The sequence below is a fragment of the Phyllopteryx taeniolatus genome, chromosome 4 (genome assembly GCF_024500385.1).
Source record: "Phyllopteryx taeniolatus isolate TA_2022b chromosome 4, UOR_Ptae_1.2, whole genome shotgun sequence".
In the NCBI taxonomy this organism is placed as follows: domain Eukaryota; kingdom Metazoa; phylum Chordata; class Actinopteri; order Syngnathiformes; family Syngnathidae; genus Phyllopteryx; species Phyllopteryx taeniolatus.
The window spans coordinates 23,438,475-23,461,765 of record NC_084505.1 but is presented as its reverse complement, the minus strand read 5'-3'; the positions used below and the strand labels follow the sequence as shown (position 1 = coordinate 23,461,765).

The 23,291-nt window shown below is 42.8% G+C and overlaps 1 protein-coding gene across 1 annotated transcript in view; it reads left to right on the top strand.

The window, feature by feature from the left end:
- The first annotated feature begins 1,450 nt into the window (after window positions 1-1,450).
- cxxc4 (CXXC finger 4) overlaps window positions 1,451-23,291 on the top strand; it is a 32,509-nt gene continuing 10,668 nt past the window's right edge. Inside the window, exons 1-2 of the mRNA XM_061770751.1 lie at window positions 1,451-1,961; window positions 3,198-4,151. Coding sequence (XP_061626735.1) covers window positions 3,327-4,151 — 825 coding nt within the window. The 5' untranslated portion in view covers window positions 1,451-1,961; window positions 3,198-3,326. The remainder of the gene's footprint in view (window positions 1,962-3,197; window positions 4,152-23,291) is intronic.

The following is a 23,291-nucleotide window of genomic DNA, read 5'->3' as shown; positions in this document are numbered from 1 at the left end:
ACTTCTGAATCATCCCAAAGAACAACGCAGGTTGTTTCAGTACCTTTACTATCCAATGCGAAAAACAATACTGACTTTTAAAAATAAAAAACCTAGTTTCATGTTTGTAATGAAGACAAAGAATTCAGGTTGAGACACTTTATTTGTGCAGATCTCCAGCTAAAACAAGACAAAATATAATGAATAACAAAATAACATCAATAACAGCCAAATCAGCACCTGATTCCTCTTTTGACAGCCTCTGAAGGGGGTAAAAAAAAAAAAAATAGTGAGCACGTCACTTCAATATCTTACATCATCGTGGGTTAAAACAGAAAAAAGTCTGAAAAAACAGTGGAAACGAAAGAAGAACCATCCATCCGGCCATCCATTTTCTGGACCGCTTACATCATTAAAGAATAGTCCAAAACATTGCTGGATAGTAAATCAGATACACACTGACTGTGGAACTCGTCCATGAAAAAGAACAAGCTGGTCGAGTTACCTTTAATGTGTGCAAAGCGGCCAGCCGGGTTGTGCGGGCTCCACCTGGCGTGCTCGATTTGTTCCTACAATAACACACGACTTCATTACCTGCGGCAAGTGACAACTTTGTCATTTTCTGCCAATTTAATTGAAATGATAACTTACGTGAAAAAAAAGCTGGTGACAAAAGGCGTGCTGGTGCTTCGATTAATACAGCTGTGAACAATTTGCGCAGCCGCTGTGCTAAAAGCGCTAAGTTCCAGCCCACAAAACACAGGATTGGTCAGCCAATGAATTTTTGGGGGTGCTGATTTGAAGCACACCTTAAATGAATCCCAGCAGCCCTTAACCTCTGATCCTAGACGCGCCCCTGGCTGCATGCATTTTGGATTGTCTGCCTTGTCTAGGACGTCGGGACGCCAACCTCACCAACGACTCAATTTTTGAACAGCAACAAGACCACCTCGTGAAAACGACTGGCAGAGCCCCCGCGCAAGGCGACAGTTCAAGTCAGTTTCTGCTCGGTGTGCCTTACATGAGTGTTTTGGGTATGTGGGAGGAACCCGGAGTACGCAAGAAAAAAAAACACGCGAGCACGAAGAGAACATGCAAACTCCACACAAGAAGGTCTGATCTCAGATTTAAACCCAGAGCCTCAGAACTGTGAGGCAGACGTTAACCACCAGTTCATTATGACCTCCCTACTGTCTATCATTATCTCATTATCATATTTGATAATGAGCCATGGGGGGGGGGGGGGGGGGGCATGTAAACTCCACACAGCGAAGGCCGGAGCTTAGAGTCAAACCCAGATCCTCAAAACTGTGCACCAGACTTCCTAACCACGAGAGTAGCACCGTGCCGCCTCTAATATCCCTCCCTCATAATTAAATTATTATAGATAAAAATAAGCCAATGTGCAGGTGCTGATATATGGCCCTTACACGCGTTGAGCCAGCCCCCCCCCCAAAAAAAATCTCCCCACCCCCTCTGCGTGTTTCTATAGTAATTTCCAGCCAATGATCAGTAGGTGTCCACATCCCCGCGTCTCCACCTCAGCACCAATCAGCCACACACAGCGACAAGCAGCAAGCAGCAAGCAGGCGAGGCGGAGAGACGCGCGCATACCTGCTCCACAAAGCTCCACAAAGCCCGGGATCAGCACGCACAGCGACTCCCTCCCCTCCAACGAGCGACTCTCGTTATTAACAACAACAACAAAATCACCGTTTATGCGTGCACTTTTTGGGTTTGGTTGGTGTTTTTTGTTTTGTTTGTAAGAAAGTCGCTACCAACAAAAAGATGGCTCTTTTGTTTTGAGCGCGTTTTGGAGTCTGCGCGTCTCTCCTTCCCCTCTTTTTTTTTTCTTTCTTTCATTCTTTTTTCCCTCTCCTCTACCACCTCCACGCCGCGATCCACACATCTCTCAGCGGTAATGAGCGTGTGCACAGCCGCAGGCTGCTAGCGCCTCGGGAGCTGCTCTCAACGGGAACCTGGTAGGTCGGTGAAACCACCCCACCATCCTGCACTTTAAAGCCAACTGTGTGTTTCAGCAATCCCGCATGCATGCGTATATGTGACTGTAAAGTGACCCGGACAATGATATATATATATATATACACGCACACACAATTTATTCGGATATCTTTTTTTTTTTTTGGGTTTTAATGAATGAATGAATTGATTTTTACATCCGAAGTGTGCAATTTTCTGCATTTGGCATGTTAGATGTTTCTGTCTCTCTAAAGTTTGTTTACAGGCTGAAAATCAATGCCAGCCAGGCTTGATTGCCTTTGGGCCCTGCGTGTTCTGCTCCACGGGTGAATTGATTAAGTAATGATCAGCCCGAGGAGGGCTGATCATTAGGCAGAGGAGGAGGTTTTGTTTACTGTGTTGGCGGCGGGTTGTTTTGCATGTGATCTCCCTGTTAGAACCTCCATATGTGGAAATCGTGTACTCCCCCCCCCGCCCCCCCTTCTTCTTAGAATGCATTAACAAAAACATAGATTTTGGATGTTGATTAGAGATCCAATCAAATTGAATATGTGATAAAGTCAATATTTTTAGCCATATTGAGCTCTTTTGAACTCCCTACGTGGTGATTAGAATGTATTTTGGAGACTTAAAGCCATGGAAGTGATTTGAATCGCCTTTTAGTGTCCCGGCAATGGATCAGCTTTGCCAATTAAGAGGGGGGCGTGAAAAAAAGGTAATGGAAGTAGGACTAGATGTGTCTAATGGGGCTTTTATCTGTGGAAACCAAATCCAGACGGAGTGGGGTGAGAGAGAGAGAGGAAATGAAGCGCGCACACAGACCGGATGACACTAGTTGGTCCATGATCTGGATGCAAATTCCCTGCTGGCTTTTGGTGTTATGTCATTGGGGGAAAATTACCAGGTGATCTTTTAGAGGCTGCGCAAGGGAACATTTTTATGCATGGATGGTTTAATTGGCTTCTCAAGTAGTTTTATTTCAAATAGAAGTTGCAGGCATGAGGTAAGGAGCTCTAGTTTGTGGCTACTAAGTTTAAGTTAAAAATACAAATATTTGATGGAAAATGTATTTGGTTTTTTTTCCCCAATGGATGTTTTTTCAAATATGTAAAAAGGAAAAATAAAATAAAAAAAAACAACATGTATTACAACCTTGGTATGTTTTGAAGCAAGGTAATGGGTCTCTAATGTTGGAATGTAAAAATGTGTAACTGTTGTTCCTTTCTTCCCGCTTGTAGCACCAGACAAGATAGTTCAGGATGGTACGACGCTGTTGGTAAGCAGCTGGAGTTCGACAAAGGCCAGAGTCACCTCGCTTGGACTCCCCCTCCCCCCCGTCCCTAACCGCCGACAAGCTCTCCTCAGCCATGGCTAACCTAAGCAGTGCGCTTTGCATTGAAAACGGACAAAACGTGGACGTGTCGCTCTTACAAAAGGATAATCTTCAGGACGGTGGATTAAGCCATCTTTTGGATTATAACGCCGAAATGGAAAGGTACCGATCTTTTGCGAACTTTTACAAAACCAACGGGGCGTTCCCACAAACTGCCAAAATCGCCCGCATCACGACGCCCATTTTCCCCAGTGCCAGGATTGGCATGTCCCCTTGGAACTGCGATAACGCCATGCTTTGGGGGAGGAAATCAGCGGCAATAAACCCTAATAGGACCAGCATGCATAGAAATGACTCCCAGAGGCCGGGTAAGCCTGGCGTGCCGCCAGAGACGCTGCAAATGGCAAATAATAATTTCCTCTCTACCTTATCCCCCGAACACTGCAGACCTTTAGCAGGAGAATGCATGAACAAGCTGAAATGCGGCGCTGCCGAAGCAGAGATAATGAATCTCCCTGAACGCGTTGGAACTTTTTCAGCTATACCGGCTTTAGGGGGCATCTCATTACCTCCCGGGGTCATCGTCATGACAGCCCTTCACTCCCCCGCAGCCTCGGCAGCCGTTACAGACAGTGCGTTTCAAATTGCCAATCTGGCAGACTGCCCGCAGAATAATTCCTCGGCATCGAGTGGAAACCCGGCAAAGAAGAAGAGGAAAAGGTGCGGGGTCTGTGCGCCCTGCAGGCGGCTAATCAACTGTGGTGTCTGCAGCAGTTGTCGGAACCGCAAAACGGGCCACCAGATCTGCAAGTTTAGGAAATGCGAGGAGCTGAAGAAGAAGCCGGGCTCGTCGCTCGAGGTGAGAACCGGGACTCGGCTTCCCCGTCTTTTGTTATTACCCCCGTGCACTCCAAAGCATTAACCTTTTCATCCAGTCACGTTCTAAGCCCTTGAAAATTGTTTCCATGCCCACCCATGCCTGAACATCCCCCCGGCTTCTCAAATCTGCCTACCCGCCTCGCCTAATTGGCAGTAATTAGGGGTGTTTGTGCGAAGCGCAAGCTGAGCTTGGCTCAGACACCCCTAATTGCTGCCAGTCAGACTGGGGTTGGAACATATCCGAACAACCCTAGCGCTTGGCTCGCCTCCAAGCGGGGCTGGGAAATGGTTTTCAGCAGAGAGCTATCCCTCTCTGCGCCCGGCCATTTTAACCAATTATGGAAACCGTCTCTGGACGGAGAGAATCAATATCCCGCAAAGCTTCGGCCTCTGACCACCGAGAGATGCTGAAAGCGATGGCAGGACCGCTGATGGCATTTCTCAAAACACCTCCCAAACAAGTATATTTTGACGTCCAACTCCATGACACTATGTATCTCCAGTTGCGGTTCAGTTTGGTCAGAGGTCAAATAGGCGAATTGGTGAAACTATCACAAAGTAAAGACCGACTTGATTCTTAAGGGAGTGCATTGTCCGAATTCGACGGCAAAGTTGTTGTCATCGATTCTGAAACACTTGATCAAGTACCGCGGGTCCTTGCTATACATACGTAAACCCTATTTTTACATAAATTGGAACACGTCGTAATGTATCGCTAATCTACGCTAACGCTGGAGAAAAATCCTAATTACAGTCAATATCTGTACGAAAAACACACAGGCCATAAATATGACAATCAAATGAAAACCAGTAACGAATAGAGGATAATTCCTCACCTTGATGTTTTCGGATCATATGCAACCATGAAATGCTAAACCGAAGACCCCCTGTATGTATTGATATTCTTTGAATAGCTTTCGATGATGGTCTTTGGCGTATGCATTTGACACAATTTATCATACTCGCTTTTGCTCGTGTCTGTTATGGTTTGGCAATTGGCTCGCGTGGCATTCAATACATTCTAAGCTAGTGGTCACATACAGAGCTCAACATGAATGACTACACCTTTTGAAAAGTAAGCTTTTTATGCATTTTGTTTTGTTTTTCCAGTGAACACAGAATTTTGATTTGAATTTTGCAACATCAATGAATTTGACTGTCACGTGTGCAGGTTGACAAATATCGTTTGGAATCAGGTGTGGCAGTGTTTTGTCCTCTCGTATGCATGGCTGTACCCGTCATTTTAAATGGATCAGGAGTAGGGCAACCTTTATGAGCAAATCCTCATCCTCTCGCATTCAACTGCTTCTCTACAGTGACCAAAGAAATTTAAAAAAACTAACTGTCGAACTCCAGTTGACAACACAATGTATGGTAAAGCGTGAGTAGCAAGATGATATCTATGTGCAATGGCCGCCGCACTGTCCAACAGCGTCCTGAACTGTGAGTGTTTATGATGCGTTCAAGGGGTTGCTCGGAGAAAAGTGTTGTTAAGACGGAAATTGAATTGTTTTGGTGGCTGCGAAAGTGTGCGCGCGCGTGTTTGTGTAGGATCGGGGGGGGGACAGATTGAGAAAGTGGGGGGTCTCGTGCCCCCTGCTCCCTCCTCCAACTACGCTGCTGCTAGCATGCCATGGAAAATACTGATCCTGAGATGAAACTCAAGGTTTACGAACACATATTGCAATGTACTCATTGATGTTTTAGCGTAACTTTGGAATAGTAAATGCAGACTCATTTTTGGCCACCAAAGTCAACCGTCAATGCCTTCATTGTGCCTCGAGAAAAAGAAAATGATAAGATTTACTTCTCTTCGATCAAAAAGTAGCACTTAAACTGATGACTTCCTTGTCACTTGGCAGAGAGTTCTTTCCATTTGCTGGCTGTGATGTTTATATGCATCACATGGTTAGAAGTAGAATAATGGCAGCACCAAGGTTTGTGTGTTCTAATAAAATGTTCCTCTGGTGGGTTACAGCTTGGAATCACATAGGTGGCAATCAGAAGCTTCTTGCGTGTATTGTGTACAAACAGGTGTCCGGGAAGTTGCTGTCACTCTGTCTTTTAAAGCGTGGGTACACTCCCCAAAACAAATCCACACTTGCTTTTAAAAGCACCCTCAGTGAATTTCGCTAGTTCTGATTATGGACTCTAAAAGCGGTAATTACACCGGCACACCTTCCGTTTATGGAAATGTGTTGCAGGGTCTAAAGCATTGGTGGTTTACTGTCGTGGGGCTTTTTATGTCAGTTTTTCTGAGGTTTTATTCGGGGCCCGAGCACCAGGTGGTGCAAACACACTCACGAATAAATCATGTTTTCAGTGGCCAAACCGTGACTGAAAACTCACCAATTTTTGCCAACTCATGTCATGTATACCGGTGAAAATGGATGTCGGAGTCCGGAAAGACAACGCCCAGAAACTCACTCAATAACACTGACTGGAAAGTTGGGAATAAATGAGCCCAAGGCGCTAGTTTTACCAACACAGAATTGAACAGGAAATTTGGAGCTAATTCCAGGGCAAGCATTTTGTGGAACTTCTACTTAAGGCTCCATTTGGAAGCTGGTATACTAAGACAGATGGACGACGGCAAGTTGCAAGCTTTTTTGCCATCTGATGTGGGCGGAGCAATGGGTCAAACTTTGATAATGATTTTGAGGACTGGCTATTAAAAAAAAAAAAAAAAAAAAAAAAGTTAATTGCTGCTTGCACCGTTAATTTTCATGAATGTAACGACAAATTAATAACCTTTGTGGTGGCCTCGACATACCCAAACACTCACCAATTTTTGCAGGCACATCTATCCTGATGATAATGAATGGAGTCACCAACGGCCCAAAATTTAGTCATTAGCGGCCTAACTTAGAACAAATTAGCCCCCATAATAGGATGCGTGAAAAGGTCTCAAGAACCCATTAACGAAATTGAACAGGAAATCAGCCATTTTGGACCAATTCCTGGGCCAGTGCTTTGACAAACATCTACAGCGGAATTTGCCTAAATGAGGCCCACTCGGAAGCAGGTGCGAGGTCCCATTCACCTCTGCACAGTTTCAATTGTTTGTACAATTGGATAGCGAGTTGGATCGAACGTTTCGGGGGCTGTAGGTTACTCATTCCTTGTCTAAAGTGGGCCTGACCCTGTTTTGTCAGAATTATTTACGGTTCACTGGTATATTGGTGCCAAAGTAGACAAAGGAAACAAACTTCTCCCATCAACAGGGACAAACTGTTGAACAGCCACGCTCTGGCTAAATACCAAGACACACAAACCTACTCGCCTCATCTACCTTGTTGCCTTGCGAGCGGTGATAAGCGACTGGCAGCCACTTGGATTTGGCTGTCAGCGTTTCCCACACATGGGAATCACCCTGAACTAATTATATCTTAAGCAGCGGTTGAAAAAATGCAAATCAGAATTTTACTCACACCCCTGAAATCGGAGAGCCAATTTAATCTAATACCCCCTTTAATTTAGCGCGCTAATGCAAGGCCCTCGAGAGTTGCCCCGTGTCACCGCCGTGCCGTTCGTCGGCACGTTCCCGCTCTTGCTTTTTCCGCTCTTTGCTAGCAGGATGGATTAGCCTGGCAGAGGAATCTCATCTAACCTAACATTTCCCGTGCAGCTATACCTCCACGCACGCTCAAAGGTCTTTTGTTATCTTTGTACGTGCGATGGTATGCGTTCCGGCGTTCGCCTCGGTTTACCTCAACTTTATGCGTGGATGGAGTCTCATGGATCAGCCTCAACAGTCGCTTGAATGTTAATTACGCTCTTGGCAACTTGTGTTGACATAGTGGTCCACATGGCCTTGCTTGGGATGGGCCACACAGGAAATGGTGATCAGATGACAGGAAGTGGTTTTGGACTGCAAAGAAAGCTTGACAATATAGTCTGATTTGTCTTGGAACCTCTTAGTTGCGACCCTGACCTGACCCTCCTGCTATGTTCATTTCTCAGGAATAGCAGTAATGTTCCTGGGTTAGCTTTGTTAAGCATGTTTAATCATCCAAAACTGTCAGAAATGAAAGAACACCAATCGAAATTGTTTATATCGCATTATCTCGACTTGCAAATATGTGAAACGAAGCCTTTTCGTTGCACACCCAAACACTACTCGTGTTTCAATTTGACCCACAGCGTAACCAGAAAGGTTAATCTGCTTACCCGTCGTCTACTCCCATTAGCATACGTATAATAAGTACACAATGCCCAAAAAAATATTACTCTTTGACTGGCCATTACTGATCTGTGTAATTTTGGTTTAGGTGTTTCCTGACATAGATACAAGTCTAAGGAGTTTAATATAAGAGAATAACATTAAATTTATGATAATTTAAGAAAAGATGAGCCAAAACAATAAATAGATGCGTAATGGGTAAACAAAGAGTGAATTCATACTCCAGACATACTATTCATACTACTGTACATGTAATAGGTTACGAGGTTTTCTTTGGTATTCTGTAAATTTCGTTACATTTGAACCTCTAGAACAATCTTCCCATTGGAAAAAATGGAAATTAAATCTAGTCTATTCCACGGTCAAAGTGTCATCATAAAACCGTAATAAACGGTCCTGACAATGTTTTAAATAACTTTATTTTGTAATTGCTCATAGAACTTTAAAAATGAAGTTGTATAATTACGTTAAAATGATAAAACACAAGTGACGACGAGCATTGCTAGCGGTTATCAGTTATGACTGGCTCGCTAGGGGCTAGTGCTAACAACTAACACTGGCTGTTCGTTATTATCATCGTGGCGATGAAGTACAGTAGCTACGGTCTTGAATTTTGTTCGGCGACGCAACCCAAATTTGTTTGCAAATCACAGGTTAACGTAGTCTAATCACTTTCAGGATTACAGTGAATATTTGCATGAAAAAAACCAGATGGAACAATCAAATTTAAGAGTGGAAACTGTGTGTGTCTTCTTGTGCCACATGACTTCATATTTTGCGCAAACTAGCTTATTGCGTTATTGGATTGCAAAAAAAGACAGCATAACTCCTGTAATGTTTGCTGAACTGAGGTCTTTTGAGGCAGGCTTTGACGCGTTCGAGGTTCCGCTATCCGGTTTGTTCGAGAATTTATTTGCTTTTGTTAGCTTTACAGTTGTCGTAGTAGCGATCGTAAACATGCATAAATGTCGCCATTTGACATTTCCATTAAAAATGTCACAATAGTTTATTGCTTAAATAGCAAATCTGACTTAACCTGAAAAAGAAGAAGCCCTTGTCGGTGTAGTCTCATAAAGCATGATGATCCACAAGGGTGTCAATTCCGAGTAACTGATCCATAAATTAGGATTAAAATGTAAACAACATTTTTTTTTTTTTTTAGGTTTTTTTTTTTTTTTTTTTTTTTTTTTTTGTCTGTCTGTGCTTCCGAATGCATCTTGTGCCTGACCGATGGCGTCAAGTAGTAATGGACCTTCCCAGACCGAGCGACAATTTAAATTCAACCTTCAGTCGCACTTTGAAGGTTATGCGTCGCATGCATAATTTATTTGTTTTTCAAGGTTTTTTAGCTTGTGCGTGACGCCAGCAGACCTGGATGCGCTCCAGCGAAAATCCGAAAGGCAGCCTCTTATTAATTTCCAGATGACTTTTTTTTTTTTTTTTTTTTTTTTTTTTTTTTTTTATATAGACTTTTTTTTTTTTTTTTTGATGGAATTTGATTATAAGGAAGTAGAGAGAAGGTTAGGAGTAAATACATTTTACTTCCTCGTACTCTATTTCAAATATGTATATTTTAACTTTATATTTTTGTTCAAATCTTGTTTGTTTTGTTGTTTTTCTGTTACCTTTTTTTACCTTAAATTTAAAAAAAATCCATAGGCAACTGGGATGGATGGGTGGATGGATGGAGACAGGCAGACTTTATTCATCCACAAGGAAAATTTACTGTTAAAGTCTCAATGAAAACCACCCAAGACAAAGCAGTCATGCCCAATTACTAATATTAGATGTATAATTATTATACAATATTTCCATATAGAAATAAATGTTATAATACTAGGTGAGTTTAAGGGTAGAACAGGTGCAGTTTTAAAACAACAAGCGATGTGTCTCACGTTTTGGAACCAAACGTGGATGGGATGGAGGACAAAGCACAAATATTCGGTTGCACAGAATTCAGCCTTTTTTTTTTTTTAAATAAGCAAAATGTCAAAGGCCGGCAGCGTTGAGTCACGTGCGTGGAAAATGCACAGAATCCAAACCCACCCCACCCCACCCCCACTACCTCCCATCCCAGCGGGTTCCTTTGTGTCATGTTGATATGACGACGTGAAATGAGCGCCACGCGACGGTGGCACGTCTGCTCGGAAGCCTTTTTGCTTATTGTGGCAAAAAAAAAAAGAAAAGAGAAAAAAAAATGATAGGAAAAGCGGCACCTTGAGGAAAATGGCAGAGATTCAGCCTCTTAATGAGAGCGAGGACGACGACGACGACGGCGGCAGGCCAGGTCTAATTTGTTGTAGGTGTGCTCGGAATAGATAAAGACCAATCTGTAGCCTTCACCACCACCACCCCTCCTCCTCCTTTCCCCCCCAACCTTTACCTCCCCCATTGGCCGATAACACAGAGCGCTCCCAGCCAATCTCCGTGGGCAGAGGGAAAAACTGCACACAGAAAAAGCCTGAGGGAGAGAAGACGGCCTTTAGATTTTCGTACTTAGCGGGTTTATTCAAGCTTTAAAACTGCAGATTAATTTGGACTGAGCGGAGCGAGGTGGGGGGGCAGGAGGGGACTTGGCAGTGAGCATCTCAACCTAAAGGGCAACCTTAAGCCCCTGTCAAGACAATAGGATTTTGCCGTCGGAACCACGATGCATTGCGCTTAATTAAACGCGCACCCCCCTCCTAGCGGATGTTCTGTCAGCTTCCATCGGCGGCATGAAAGCTGTCATCCTCAGGCGAGCCCCGATGCGTGACACCGTTAAAGAATTCATCCCTTTTTGCCACCGCTGCCAATTAGGGACAAAGCGTAATCGGAGGCGTCCGGATGATGCCCTCACATTACGTGGCCCGTCGCCTCCCTCTGCCCTTGTGTGATTTAACATCCCTGCTTCAGTGGTGACGCAGAACTCATTGTCATTGTCTTTATGAGAAAGCGGTGGGGGGGGGCAAGCCCAGGCGGAGGACGGACAAGCGTGAAAAGAGCAGGTGCGGCGAGGACGTTAATGTGTGGCGCTTTTAAATTTTAAACAGACGGTGGTAAATTATTGATGCCGACTCCGGCGGAGAAGTTAAAAGGTATCTCGTCATTACCGAAGGGCGAGAGAGGCGGAAAAAAGCTTCGGGTGAACGCACGGCGATGTCTCAAGCTACAAAGTGGTTTAACACTCCTCAAAACGTGATTGGTTTGTTTTGAATCTACACGTTCATTGAAGGTTTTCATCATACAGTTGGAAACAAGGGACGCTCTGCCCAAACTATGTTTTGTTGGTTTACATGACAGTCATGCCATTTGCGGGAGATCGGTACTGAGCCCCACCGCTAGGGTTGGGCATCGTTTGAATTTCAGCGATTCCGGTCTCGATTCCGGTTCCAAACGATTCTCAATTCCGATTATTTTTGGGGGCTGGGTCAAAAAAGTTTGCATGTTTAAAAAAAAAAAAAAAAAAAAAAAAAAAAAGGGGGGGTCCAAATTATGAACATCCATCTTCGTAGCAGCCCGCAGCATAGACTAAAATGAGCATTTGACTCGGGGTTCTTTATAACCCAATTGACTTAATATTCATTCATTAATGTTTCATCTAAACGTTAACTATAGCATTGTTAAAATAGTTAGTTGCGACAGTTTTATCACGTCAAATGGTTTATTTTTGCAAGTTTTAACTTGACTTCCTGTTTTAAGCGTGTAGCCTTTTATTTTGAAGGGTTGGCACCGGGACCCAACATTTTGACACGAAAAATAACTGCTAGACTTTACACCGATTTTATCGGGCTGACCGGTATCGGTCGTTATTGAGCATTTTATGCTGATTGGATTTAATGTCATAATTCGCCGAAAGACATTAACTCCGCGTCGCCGCGTGCTCAGTATATTTGAATCCAAAAAGCTAGTTAATTTTTGTCTTGTCGCGTATCTTGACGGCCAATGAAGTTATCCATCCATCCATTTTCTTTACCGCTTATCCTCACTTGGGTCGCGGGCTGCTGGAGCCTATCCCAGCTATCTTCGGGCGGGAGGCGGGGTACACCCTGAACAGGTCGCCAGCCAATCGCAGGGCACATAGAAACAAACAACCATTCGCACTCACATGCACACCTACGGGCAGTTTAGAGTTTTCAATCAACCTACTACGCATGTTTTTGGGATGTGGGAGGAAACCGCAGTGCCCGGAGAAAACCCACCCAGGCACGGGGAGAACATGCAAACTCCGCAAAGGTGGGGCCTGGATTCGAACCCCGGTCCCCAGAACTGTGAGGCAGATGTGCTAACCAGTCGTCAACCGTGCCGGCTCCAAAAAAGTTATTTAAAAAAAAAAAAAAAAACGTTGGCAGTGTGGGACAGACAACACGTCGGAGACAGGCAACACGTAATGCCCGGATCAGACGACAAGACAAATTTGCTCTTTCACGATTGCACTGTTAGACTACTGCAATAAAATTCCGATACCACCCTGTCCCGTTTTTACGATCATTGGGCTTTATCTTGTCAACTCAAATGCCCAACCTTACCCACCGCAAATTGTGAAACAAATCTGAGTAATTGACACCCCCCCCCCGTAAAAATGTTTGAATCATTTCAACTAATTTTACAGATTTATTTGTTTTCAAAAAATGTTCATCTACATGCTGCGAAGATTCTCCGTAACGTCCGCTAACAACCCCGGCTAAAATTTGCTCCTTCCCGACATGGACACCGTGAAGCCAAACAGTTTTTCATAAGTTGAACCAAACTGAGTTCTGGCATTAAAACTAGTACCTGACAGGAACTGGCACTCGCTCATTGTGAAATGGTTAGTAATGAGTGCTAGTAGTAGCATTCCAAGTGAAGTTTGAAAAAAAAAAAATATATATATATATATCTGTCTCAATTTGTTGCCCCTCCCCAAATAAAGACCTCCTTTAAAATTAACAAAGTTCTCCCAATCAACTGCCATCAGCATGCCTAGCCTCAAACCTTACTCAAGCATTTCTACAAAATAGATGCCTCTCTCAAATAGCCAAGCAAAATAATTCAAGGAAATACACTAGTAAAGGTTTTATGATGCTTTCTATTTCCATTATTTTGTACCCAAATAGGCTTCATTGGCTGGATTCTAGTGACGAGTGAGTTTGTTGGTTCAAAGGACGACGGCGTGAATACATGGGGTGTCGTTCGTCGAGGTGAAAGTGAAATGTGTGAGTGACAGCCGGGGACGGCGATATAAATCGGCCAATGTGGGCTTTTTTTTTTTTTTTTTTTTATAAGCGTCTCCGTTTCTGCAAGTCAAATCCTCACATGCCGCCACCTCCTCTATTGTGGCTCTGCTCGCACATTATGAATATTTCATGGCAAGCATCTGACACCATGCCCAGAAAGATATTTCAAGGTTTTTTTTTGTGTGTGTGTGTGTGTGTTCTCCCCCCCCCCCCCCCCTCTACCCTCCTTCCCCCACACACTGACAGAAAGCCCGAGGTTAGAGAGCGTCACTGAGGTGTGAAGTGGGGCTGTGGCCCCCGGGCAATGCATAGGATTTATGATGGTTGATCATCAAGTGGATATTTCCCATCTCCTCTTCCCCCCTTTTGTCTCCCACTGCTGATGAACTATTAAGACGTTGAGTTTGTCATCGCTCGCCAAAGACGTTTGCTTGATCGGTGTATGATTTCAGTCCAACTCGGAACGCCCCCCCCCCCCCCCTCCCCCCATCTAACGAGGTAGAATGACTCAGCACGGGATTGGGGGTTCTTATCTTACACTTGTTAGCTGCAGCTGCCTCAAAAGTGGCATAGACTGCTAATGTTTGGTGCTAACACTAGCTGACTTGCCAACTGTTTAGGTGTGATATCTATTGTCACGCTGTTGTGTAATCTGTGCCCTAATGCGCTAGCAAAAAAAAAAAAAAAAAACAATTGAGGCCCCGTTGAAAACTTTGTATAACTGCTTGTATTAATAATTAAATTTGTAAATATCGCAGATAACAAACTATGATCACCAAACACTCTCATTTCAGACTCAATTTATATTACCCTTAAAAATAAATGGCTGACAGATGATTTGAAAAAAATACACCTGAAGTGCGCATGTACATGTACATAACTTTCCACTAACAACCCAGTCTAAACTGAACCGATATACAAAGATATTAGTCTTTGAGTCGGAATGTATTGCTTCGACATACAAAAAATTGCAAAAAGGTGAATTTGCAAATAAGGGATTACTGTATTTGTTTTTGTTTTTTTACACTAAATGAGCAACATATTATATTTTGTTTATTTGAGAATATTTAGTTATTTTCCTTTCATTTTGAACATCATTAAATCAGTTCCTGTTTCCAGTTTTGTTTTACATTTTGTTCCGAATCTAACCGTGATCTAAAACCAAGGTACATACGAAAATGTAACTTTTTTTTTGTTTGTTTTTGTTTTTTGCCCATTACTTTCACACCCCAAGTTATTAACTTCTTTTCACATTTGTGACACAGTTAATGTTAACGATGCCGTCATAAAAGTTTGAGAGTGTTTTATTGTTGTAATTAAGCATGGGCCGGTATCAGATTCTGACTGTATGATAACCATGAGCAAAGATCACACGGCAAGACGGGTCCTCGGTCACCCAGACAAATTCTACAATCGGGAGGAGCGTGCGCTCCCTTCCGGTGTGCTCAAATGTCGCTATGTTGTGGTATTTGTGGTTTCAAAGTGATGTGTTGTGGTGGGGTTTGCATTTGTTGTGGCGTTTGGAATTGTTGTGACCTGTCTCGGTCACATATTGCAAGGAATAAAATGTACAACCGACCACCTGACCAGCCATTTGGCACAGGGCCGCGCCCCCCACTCGTCCTTTCCCGTCGCTCAACGATTGGCGATCGCAAAGATCCGTCAGCAGCTGCCTTCCCACCCAAATGTTTGCCAGTCCGCGAAACGTGTTCTAACATGGACCAGTTTGTGGCGTAAAAAAGGGTGGAGGATCACTGGTGTACAGTACTATTGTGCATTGCTGTATGTTTGAGTTACAAGGTGTTTAAGAGTATAGAAAGTGTTAGGAAAGGAGCGTGGGGAAGATTAATAAGTGTGTGAAGGTTCATACAGCTTTAAAATATGTATAAATAATGCCAACCAAATAAGTGGTCCCTACTTCGCAGATTTCACCTATTGCAAGGGTGGTCCAGAACATAACCTCTGTGGTCAACGAAGGGTTACTGTACATCCCGCTTTCTGAGTTGACGCGCCTGCTTCAGGGGGAGGAGTTATGATTAAACTTCGGACTCGGAATTCGGACATTCCGACATTTGTGTAATCCTTTCAAGACAACGTTGTCAAAGAAAAAGGGGGGGGGGGGGGGGGGGGGAGGCTTATACCACAGGAATGGTATGATGGAAAATTTGAGCAGTTTTGAAACTGACTTTTTAAAACTGCTGTATCCTGTGAAACGGGTAAACTAGGTACGGGCACCTAGTGGTAATGTATGGATATTTTTACACTTGTGAATGTTGCCTGTAATCTTACTAAACGTTTTACAATGCCGATAGTCTGACGCTGGTGTGGATTAATGAAAATTGTATTTCCACTGTTAGGAATTGCTGCCAAATCTGGAACAAATTGCTGGTCACCCAGGGGGACACACACACACACACACACACACACGCACACAAAAAGTGATTCCTTATTCGACGGTGCTACAAGTGGAAGTTCTTCTAATCATTCTTAATTGATTACTTTAATCCTTCTTTCGCTCTCTCTAATTGGGGAAGCTTTTTTTTTTTTTTCCATTTGCAGCTGTCCTAATGTTATTGTCTGCTGGGTTGAATTAAATAAATTCACATTAGGTTCTCTTACTTGAAATACTAAAATGTTACGTTTTCCCCATTTCCAATGAGTACTGTGTAACCAGTTCAACATAATGGCTTGTCCAGCACTGTTTTGTCATTAGGAAAGAGGCTGAATGAGATTGTTTGCTTCGAACCCAAAGTAGCCTGATTTGTTTTTAATGGCCTCATGTTTGTATTCTACACACTTTTCAAATGCCTCCTAGTCCTCCGACTTTATTGGGTATTTGGTAAAGATGACTGTACGAACATTTCATATCGCCATTGATTCCGATTTACGATTACGGTCATCAGCTTTTTTGTGAGTCAAAACATTAAGTACAGTGACACGCGTCAACGAAAGCCAAAGCAATACACACATATTTAATTCAAAATATGAAAATGTTATTTCAGTGGCACAACTGAAAATATCAGGTACACTTGCACACTCCAACGGGAGCCAAAGCAATATTCAAAATATAACACAAATGCACAAAATAAAAAATACAATACAAAAACATACAACAAATGTTAATGATACTAATACTGAAAATATTGGAAAAATATAGTGGCATGGAAAATATCTAAAAATATTAGGACATGTTGAAATGTTAAGAAAATATTACGTAATAGCAGTCCAAATATACATAAATGTGGGGGAAAATACAAACTCTATAAGTAAAAAGATATTAGAAAATATTAAAAATAAAGCTTAAAATATTCTCCCCAAAATTTATACAAAAAAAATACATAAATAGGGGGAAATTACAAATTAGACAATATTATGGCTATTGTTTTACAACAAAAAACTGGAAAAAAAATACAAATTAAACAAAGAAAAATGCTACAAAATACTCATCTTTAAAAAAACAAATTAGTATAGTATAGTAGTATACTATACTTAGTATAATTAGGCAACATGAAATGTAAGAATATTAGTAGTACAGCAAAAATATTTTCTGTTTTCTCGCTGTATCGTGCAATTAGCTTCTTTTTGATTTGCTGTTCTGGGGCACACCAGATGGGCGACACCGAAAGGCAACTACTACTCTCAGAAACGCTTAACAATATTTTAATAGTAATTAACAATTTAAACTTGAATACTGTTTATTTACTGTTTTATTTGGGGGGGTGGGGGTGGTACCGTATTTGTTAAGACCAGGCATTGTGCGCGTGAACTGCAAACTCTATATATAAAGCAATATTCCAACTTCTGCTCGAAATGAATTTTTATTGCGAGAGAGGTGATTTGCACCACGTCCCAATTGAGTGCCAATAAAGATTCCACTTCAGCTGTTTGTCGTCACTAAGCCTAACCTAAATATTATGTTGATTTACAGTAAATATGCGGCGTTGTGCGTAAAGACCCTCTGAGTTCCAGGGCTCCCACACAGATGCTGAGAAATCTGCTCCAAACAAGGCGGCCCCGCTCCTGCTTTGCATTTCAATTTAGCATTTCACAGAAGTTGCGGCGCGTTGCCTGGATGTGAGCTTCGTTACACCCACGCGGCTCCTTGCTCTACTCGCTCGCTGTTCAAAGACCTGCGACTTGGCTGGGAAATTGGGGATTTCCATAGCGGATCCCTCAGGTATCAAAACATCCAAAGCTTGTCCGACACATCTTCCCACCTTTCTGCGCTCTGAATTGATGTCCCGACTTCGCGGTGGCGGGCCGTGCATTTGGTACCTGGGCATCCGGTTGGGATTTAGCTGACTTAATCCACCACATCGTAATTATAGAACCCATAAATACTGTACAAAAATGACACATAACAGCATGCAACTGTGCCACGTACATCATCTGAAACGGTTCAAGATTAATATTTAGCTAATAACATGAGAAAAAAAATAAAACACTGCAATAAAATGCGTAGGGCTGGGTCTTGTTGAGAACCTCACGATCCGATGTGATTTCGATTCTTCTTAATTGCATGCGACTTTGATTATTCTGCGTGAACAAGCCTGATGAGATGGGACATGAAAAACGTGTTGCCTTCAAAGTCCACTTGCAGGACCTCCACCTCTAGTAATCCCCCCCCCCCCCCCCCAGAATAGTTTTCAATCGGGAAACACTGATGTTAGTGTTAAAAATTGCTTGCTCTCTTTGTTGATGCAAAGACAAGGACGCCACTTTTTTTGGTTTCCTGAAAAGTGATGGTTTTGGCGAAACAGGGATTCAACCTGACGCCAGCGATTATGTGGTATGCCACCACATTTCTGAGCAATAAAACATCGGGGGGGAATGCAAAATAACTAAGAATTTGTGCATTTGAAGTACAACAGTGGAAAATAAACATGATAGTTCTGTATAAACACTGAAAAAAAAGCTTTACTTTTAGAGCTTAAAGCACCAACCAGGAGCTGATTCAATTCAGAGGTGTTGCTGAATCGTTATTGAATTGGGGGTGAGAATATTGCAATGCATTGATTGATCGCTATTTTTACCCATCCCTAGAAATACATCATACTCAGCAGAGCTTCTGATTATTCTATATATTCATGTGTGCAGATTGCTACAGACTTGTTTTGCTACTCAAACTTGGCTTGCTCTGACCAGCCAATCAGAGGACAGAAAAAAATGCAGATGTCATCGAGTGCTAGCACTCGAGCCTACTGAGGACAAATTAAAGAAACGATTCCATTGCTAATATAGTTGAAGTGACATTTGCCATCACTTCTGATTCTGAAGGCTTTAGACAGGTTAGATTGACATAGCAACACGTAGACTGAAATCTGATTGGACACAAAAAAAAATTCCCAACATCCACATGGACTAGAAGCAGGGCAGCCAAGAGAAATGCTATGAAATAAAGACAATAGACCGTTGGGAATAAATAAATATAATTTCTATATATATATATGAATTGAGTTGATGTAGGTGAGTGTTTCTGATAAACGCTTGCTTGCCCTGACTGTCACCTAATCACGCATCCCTTTTGCTGTGTTCCCCCCCCCACCTAAAATCTCCCCTGTTAGGCGTACGTGTCAGCGTCTACCATATTAGCTTTCCTCCCGAAGGAATTACAATAGCTTTCCACGCAGCGTCGCCCGAAATGGCCCGGCTTGGACAAGGGTGCTTATATAAAGCTAATTGAAATGGTGGCAGGCGCCGACGAGAAGGTGATCTTGACTGCAGACGGCTGCCTCTGACCCAAGGGTGCGTCGGGCTCAGCCTCCCATCTGTGTGGGAAGGGATTTTCCTCGCGTGACAAATTGAAGCGTCGTGGCGTCTGCAAACCCATCTCCCAGAAATGACATTCCCCATGCCTTCCGCTGTGATGTTCGGAATTAGACACACGCACATTAGCGTCCCCGGCTCCTCGAGCCAAGCTGGCAAATATCCCCGAGATTTTAATGGTAAATTCCGACTGAGACACATGACAAGCAGACGGATCTCGTGGCTACACTTCAGCTGGTAAAGTCATGTATCCAGCAGGTGTTTCGCCTTTAGCTGCTGATGGGGAACATCTGCCTTGAAATCAGCGAATCGGCTGTGTCCGGAGTGGGGAACAGATGCGTTTGCATGTAGACCACAGACGGCGAACCCCGCATATTCGCGGTTCGGCTTTTGCAAATTTGCCTATTCCCTGATTTGTTTGGCAAGCAGCCTATCCTGCGTTATGTATCCAAAAACTCACGTTTCGCTGTTGCCGAAGCCGTGTCTAATATTTCCATATAAAATAGCCATGCCTACTGGCAGACTGCCTATCACGGCATTGTTCGATGTTGCATTTCCTAATCCTGCAAAACCAAAAAAACGGGGCAAAAAAAAAACGACAAGTGCCATCTGCGTTTTGCTGCAGCTGGCATCACCGAAGCCAATCACGAGCCCTCACGTCTTTACGTCATCAGCTGCTCGCCACTCCTCACGTGTGGCCTCAAACATTAACCCCATTATTTCACATTAACTGGCATCTATTATAACTTCGATTGCCCTTGATACTACGCTTACACTTTAGATCGATATTACACTTGTAAGTATTAAGAAAAGATACAAAAACATTATGGCAAGGATATCAGAAAATAATACACAAATAGCAGGAATAAATACAACAATACAAAATCTGAAAAATATGAGAAATATTTTACAACAAAAATAACTCGGCCTGAAAAATTCATCATAGCTTGAAAAAATATCACCTAAGAAGTAAACGGCATAAGATCGGAATCAGAGAATATTAAAAAAAAGATTATAAAAATACAAACATGACAACAATATAAAAAAATATTACAAAATGTGGGACAAAATACGGCAATATTAGGAAATACAAAAATGTGGCAAAGGTTTTATAAAACGTCAAAATATTTGATTTAAAATATACAAATATTGGAAGAAAATGCGATATTACGACAACTAAAATTGAAAAGTACATCAAATGTGTTCAAAATATTAGAGAAATTCAAAAGTATTAGACGAAAAATACAAATATTCAAAACTAGTAAATAGTAGATGAAATACAAAAATATTTGCAAATAATAAAATATGAGAATGCAAAACTATGAAGGCAAAATAGCAGACAATGAAAAATATAAAACAATATCAATATCAAATGAAAAACAGTAAGTACGGCGGTAAAAACGTGCAGCTGGCGACATTCCTAACGACGTTGTTCTGCACATCCGCTCCTATGCGTGGCTTATGAAATGCGTGTCTGACACTGACGTCACTGTAATTACATTGGTTGTTTGCGAGCGGCGTCGCGCTGAGCTCGGCCTTCCGGCGGCTCGTCGCCATATGGTCCATCTGCACGTCAGCGAGATTTTGCCAAGAGTCTTTGCGAAGGTCAAAAAATCAAGTCGGAGGACGCTGCCGGAATTGCATCTAGGCTAATTGCTTTCGCCTTCATTCATCTCGGGCTCGCCTGCTCTCTCTGTCTCTCTCTCTCTCTCTCTCTCTCTCTTTATCTCTCACTCTCGCCCCCCTCTCTCTCATTGCCTCCCACTGAATTTAGTAATCTGCTTTAGGATGTTTCGGAGATGGAGATGGATTTGATTTTCCACTGCTGCCCCCCCCACCCCTAATCTCCCCCCTGTGACCACCACGCCTCTTGCAGCTCTTAAGCACACCATCATACATCTCTCCCCCTCCCCTCCTCCGCATGAGCCGAGTCAGCAAAAAAAAAAACTCCCAAATTCCTCATTACTCACAAACGCCCGCAATACACTTAGCGTGATTTGCTCCTAACGGACGTTTGGTGCAAGGCTGGCCGTTGGAGTAAAACTATTTGCGGTGGCTCGAGATCACACGACAATGCGCCAGAGGATGTTTTTGTGTGTGTGTGTGTGTGTGTGTGTGCGCGCGTGCGCGCGCTTTAGCCCCATACTCATTAAATATAGGACATGTTTTGAAATGCGCACATTGTCAGCAGTAATAGGCTGAAAAAAAAATTGGCTCGCGCTGTCTTACTTAATGTGACCATGTTAGTCAAGCTTTCCATCTGACAGCTTCTGGGTCGCAAATTAGAGATTGTAGCTCTGACACATGTAAAATAATAATAATAATTCAAGCTGAACGCAGCGAGGAAAGTGCCCTCAGACTTCGCATTCTGAAGTGATCAAGCTCTGACGTTATGTTCCGCCCTCGTTATGTGACATGGGCAACAAAACAAAACAAAAACTTTTTCTTTTTTTTTTTTTTTTTTCTCCTCTATTCTAGTGTTTCTCAATTTTTTTTCCACATCACGTATCGGTCCACCTAAAAAAAAAAAAATCATAGTGGACCAAAGTGTTCCGGAGACATTTGATTCCGAAAAAGTGTATTTCTCATCATTGTTAGCCACTGTGACATTATGCACAGCTTGAACATGAACACTGTTCAATTGGGGGGGGGGGGGGGGGGTACAAGTAGTTTGGTACAATAAAAATTGTACCAAACTAAGTTTAATAACAGTTCTTTGAGATTAGAGTTAATGTTTTTGAAAAGTGATCTTAATTTTTTACAGCAATTTGAACAACAAATGTGATTATAATAAACAATATGGCTGATGTTGGTGTTTCACAAAGCTTTTATACCAAGGACCATCTCAAAATGTAATTATCTTTCCAAGTACCAGCATAATGAACAACATTAAAATACGGTAGCATAAGTAGGCCTAAATGTTCATCAAAAACGAGGCAGTGGTTTTGTTCCTAAAAGTTATATTTAATATTATTGTGAGCTGCTGTAATATTATGCACAGTTTGAACATTAACGCAACACTTCAATTTTCCACTCGTGGGTACCCATACCACAATTTGAGAATCACTGCGCTAGACTGCACAGACACAACTCAATTGACAGACTGAATCTCGACTTTGACTGTAGGCTAGCCCTAGCAGCAATGTAAAGCGCTACTATAAATTGCATGCAGCTCTTTAAAATTAGTTTTCTATGGCATATTTTGAATGTTATCCCATAATTTGAGTCGTTGTACGTACACTATGTGGCATCTTCTTGAGCGACGATGCAGGCCCGGAGGTCATTGGCATGTGCACGGCGAGATGAGCATCCCGTCCGTTATGGCGGCCTTGGCAAGAGGTACCTTTTATAAATGGCATTGGGGTAGCGGTAATATTGGCTACAAGCGTGGAGATGAGATTCCCCCCACCTCCCCCCCACCCCAGCCTGCGGCATAGGTGATGGATTGCTGTACCTTCCAGGTTTGAGCTTGGCAACGCCCCAATATTCCCGCCGAATAAAGTGACAGGCAATATATAACCCATCAGTTAAGGCCGACTGCACTGCTGAAACTCCCACTCACCGCTTCTTTCTCAGCCGTAACCCCCACTTTGAATGTGTGCTGCCTCCCTCCTTGAGCGTGATGAAAATGATCCCCAGCTCCGCTCTCCTGATTTTGAACCTCCACAGCCGCACTGATTTCACCGCGTGGCTTCGTCGCCCTGCTGTTCGTAGACGAACTAACTCCGGTTTCAGAATTTATTGGTGGTTCAAGTCAAAGGCAAACATGGCGACAAATTTGCTGCAACCAAATCTATCTTACGTCCTTTAAGTTTTTAGTCAACAGTGTACAATATATGGCAAATATTATTAAGACATATGGACCTCATTACTTGTGTTGGATGTAAAATTTGGGGGACCTAGGTGCAAAATTTGCGTCAAGTTGGAGGCATCAATTGTTTTAGTGTGGTGCACCCTGGTTGAAATTTAGGGGAAG